General features: G+C 37.8%; 1 protein-coding gene across 2 annotated transcripts in view; it reads right to left on the reverse strand.

Annotated features, from left to right (window-relative positions):
- LOC122090047 (protein PHOSPHATE STARVATION RESPONSE 1-like) overlaps positions 1–3557 on the reverse strand; it is a 15826-nt gene that overhangs the window by 1100 nt on the left and 11169 nt on the right. For both annotated transcript variants that reach the window (XM_042659881.1, XM_042659882.1), the window contains exon 7: positions 1572–1641. In XM_042659881.1, the coding sequence (XP_042515815.1) occupies positions 1572–1641 (70 nt within the window). The remainder of the gene's footprint in view (positions 1–1571; positions 1642–3557) is intronic.

A 3557-nucleotide genomic window follows, 5' to 3' on the forward strand; every position in this document is an offset into this window, starting at 1 on the left:
CCCCCCCCCCAAAAAAAAAAAAATGAAGTAGAGCGTTTTAAGAAATTCAAAGCAACTTCTTTACATGGACCAATGAAGCAGTGGCAAAATAATCCTCAGAGTGCCTCAAAGCACCACAAGCAGAGACTTTCCACATTGTCTCTGTTTTACCTAATGTCACACACAAAAACCAAAATGAAAATGCAGTCCTGTAGGTGGGTGCATGCGTGCCTGGCCATTGTGACCAAAAACAATAGAACCTGGTATTGCAACAGAAACCAATCCACATGAATCAGCGCTCTAGATAACAGATTATTTTCCTTCTCCTTCTAAGTCTTGCAGGCTGACTCAATACTAGCGTTTCAACTTTCAACACAGGGAACAGAATGAAAAAGATCCTCAAAAGAAGGCTGAGCATTTTATCGAGATCTCAATTCACGAAAACATTTGCAAAAGGAACCTCAACAGAGGCTAGCATTAATGTATTTGAGAATAAAGGGGAACAATAAACAAACTTTACATCACCCTCTGCATCGTTGTTTGCAATATTTTCCTTTCTCTTCTTTTGAGATATCAAATAAAGGATGCCCTGAACCTTGTCCATCAATAAAGTATCTAAAGCAAGATAGGCATGCCATCAAATCATGAAAAAGAACTGTTGTAATGCTCTTCAGCACATACAAAGCGGAAAGATATACATAACTTCTTCGAGGGACCTTAGTATTGATATTCAATATTGATGTTAAAAAGTTGGATAACTGTTGGTTTGATGATGCATATTCCTGACATCAATATGCTGCAAGATGTGCAGGGATGTTGGAGTATCTTTCAAAGCTGATAGCACAATATCGCATCTATGGCAACAACTTCAAATAATAAAAATAACAAGGACGACCATTGGGTCATGGTGGTGGTGTCACGCCATCGTATATTTCTAGTATGATGAGAGTCAAGTATTTCAAGAATTTCAAGAAAGAAAATACAAACAAGACAATTCTATCTTCCAAGTACTCATTCCTAAGAAAGGAGCCCCAAGAGTTTTGACACTATAGGACTCAAAATCTACAAGTATTTAGCTTCCCAGGGGCTTGTGGTGGAAGGAAATGCTCTGAACCACTGTGCATAGGTCAGTAGAGGATGAGATGGTTCTCACTTCTTGATGAAGTGAGAAGCTAAAATCTACAAGTATTTAGCTTCCCCGAACCTTTGGTTGCTTGTTTGAACATATTTTTCAGCACAAGAGAGCAGACTCTCTTGCCAACCCCCTTGATACTAACAGAGAATTCAGAGGGTCATCTATGAATATGAGATCATTGATCATTCTACTTATGTAAAGTGGACCTAGGGGTCTACTCATCTCCATTGTCTTTCGTATCAAAGTAATCAAATCATTTTTGTTACCTGCCCCAGAAAATTCTAATGTTGATTTTCTACAGAAATCAGGGTAAGACGTTTCTCGAAAATGAATATGCCATAAAAAATTTCACCAGAGTACCAGCAACAGACCCATGAGTCCAATAAGTTGATTGTTTGATTGTTGAACAAAACCAATATATACCAGCCTAGCACATCATCAATAAAAAACCTCATACCTCAAGTTGTTCATGCAATCGCTTCTGAACTTCCATTTGTAGTCGCAATGCCTCAGTAATCTCAATACCCCTGTTTTCCAAATCAGACCCCCCCAGTCAGAAATGCTAAACTGAACTCATAATATTAATTCAAAAATTAATGACACACGGCATGATCAAGAACTTTTCGTTTGTACAAGCTAGTTCAGTTTGTACAAGCTAAACTGAACTCATAATATTAATTCAAAAATTAATGACATATGGCATGATCAAGAACTTTTCATTTGTACAAGCTTGAATAGCAGAAACTAGAAAATGTTATACCAAGCTTGTACAAGCTAAACTGAACTCATAATATTAATTCAAAAATTAATGACATATGGCATGATCAAGAACTTTTCGTTTGTACAAGCTTGAATAGCAGAAACTAGAAAATGTTATACCAACATTTAGATTGAACAAAAAGGGCTTACCCAGTGCACGAGGCTTCCACCACTGCAGAGTCTAGGGAGGATCATCATGTACACAACCTTACCTCCACTTCGTAGAGAAGCTGTTTCTTCGACCACTAGGTCGCAATGGAGCAACCTTACCGTTGCGCAAGGTCCACCCTCCACCAAAATTTAGATTGCACATAAAACATAAGTCTTCAAAGGCGTGAGTAGCATGCACTTTCATAAGTCTCTTGCTCAATGACCAATTACAAAAGAACTTAGCCACTAAGGAAGTGGAATGAATTTCAATGTTAAACAATAGAACACCACATAACTCCTGAGTCCTGATGCTTCAGATACTCACGCTTGACTTTCTTTATCCATTGCAGATCCTGAACAAGGACCTTTAGGTGGCAGCTGGGTCCTTGATAAAGTCTCATGACCTTATGAAAAATTCTCAACATGGTATAAACAAAATTTTGACAGTTGCACCGAGTGCATCATCAATGTACTATTTGTTTAATGACTTTTATATATTAAAAATATTGCAATTTTATCCAAGTTGATAGAGCCCCTAAATATCAGGCTTTTCATTAGACTTCATGAAGCATGCTTCTTGGCAAATGCCTAACTAATGTTGCAGAGAATAAGTTTCGACATGTATGCCTTCCTTAAAGTAAGCAAAGATTTTAACCAGATAAGTTTGTCAAACCAGGGCAAAGATGGTCCGGAAATGAACAGTTAAGACCAACAACACACCAGTAAGAGGTAATGCTGCTTATGTTGCAAGTTGAAGGTGCAAGGACGAAGGGAAACCTGAAAATTACTTGGGTTGAATTGGTGAGGAAGACACAACAGCGTCAGTGTTTGAACTAAAGAAGTTATGAAAGAGACCCTCCCCCTTTATGGGTTGAAAAAAAAAAGTTGAAGATAATGAAAGAGATGACTATCTTATGTAGAACGGGAAAAAAGTCGTGATGCAGGACAGCCTAGGATCATGGATTTTATGGCTAATTACAAGGGGTGGAGAAAGGTTGGAAACGATCAGGGGTTTAAAAAATAGAATAAATTATGGTATAATAGGAAATCAGGCATTACGACTATGAATATTATCCATGATCAGTATCTTTGACTATGAATATTACCCATGATCAGAATCCTTCGAGAAAGAAGAAAGGAGAAAGAACCACATGACCACCCCTCGCACACATACAATGCAATTCTTTATTCCATCAACTTTCCTACAACTTTAGGGTTTACATCATTTATATAAATCAACGTGCAAGAAAAACTAGAACTTCCTAATTACTTAGGACCCTTACGTCCACCAACTTTTTTGATGAAAAAGAAACTTCCCTAAAAATAGAACTCCAAATACTTATTGGCTCACTCTAGGACTCTTATGTATAAATAGATGTATGCCAAGGTTCCCAAGACTAAAAAGGTCAAAGAACTTGTACTCAACCCTAAATGATGCAAAGCGGAGAGATGTGGATCTGCTGGTGGTGGGAAGAGGAAGAAAAATAAGGAGAGAAGAGAGTTTGCAGGATGAGGGAGAAGGGAAAACCCAATT

Source organism: Macadamia integrifolia, chromosome 9 (assembly GCF_013358625.1).
Source record: "Macadamia integrifolia cultivar HAES 741 chromosome 9, SCU_Mint_v3, whole genome shotgun sequence".
NCBI classification, from domain to species: domain Eukaryota; kingdom Viridiplantae; phylum Streptophyta; class Magnoliopsida; order Proteales; family Proteaceae; genus Macadamia; species Macadamia integrifolia.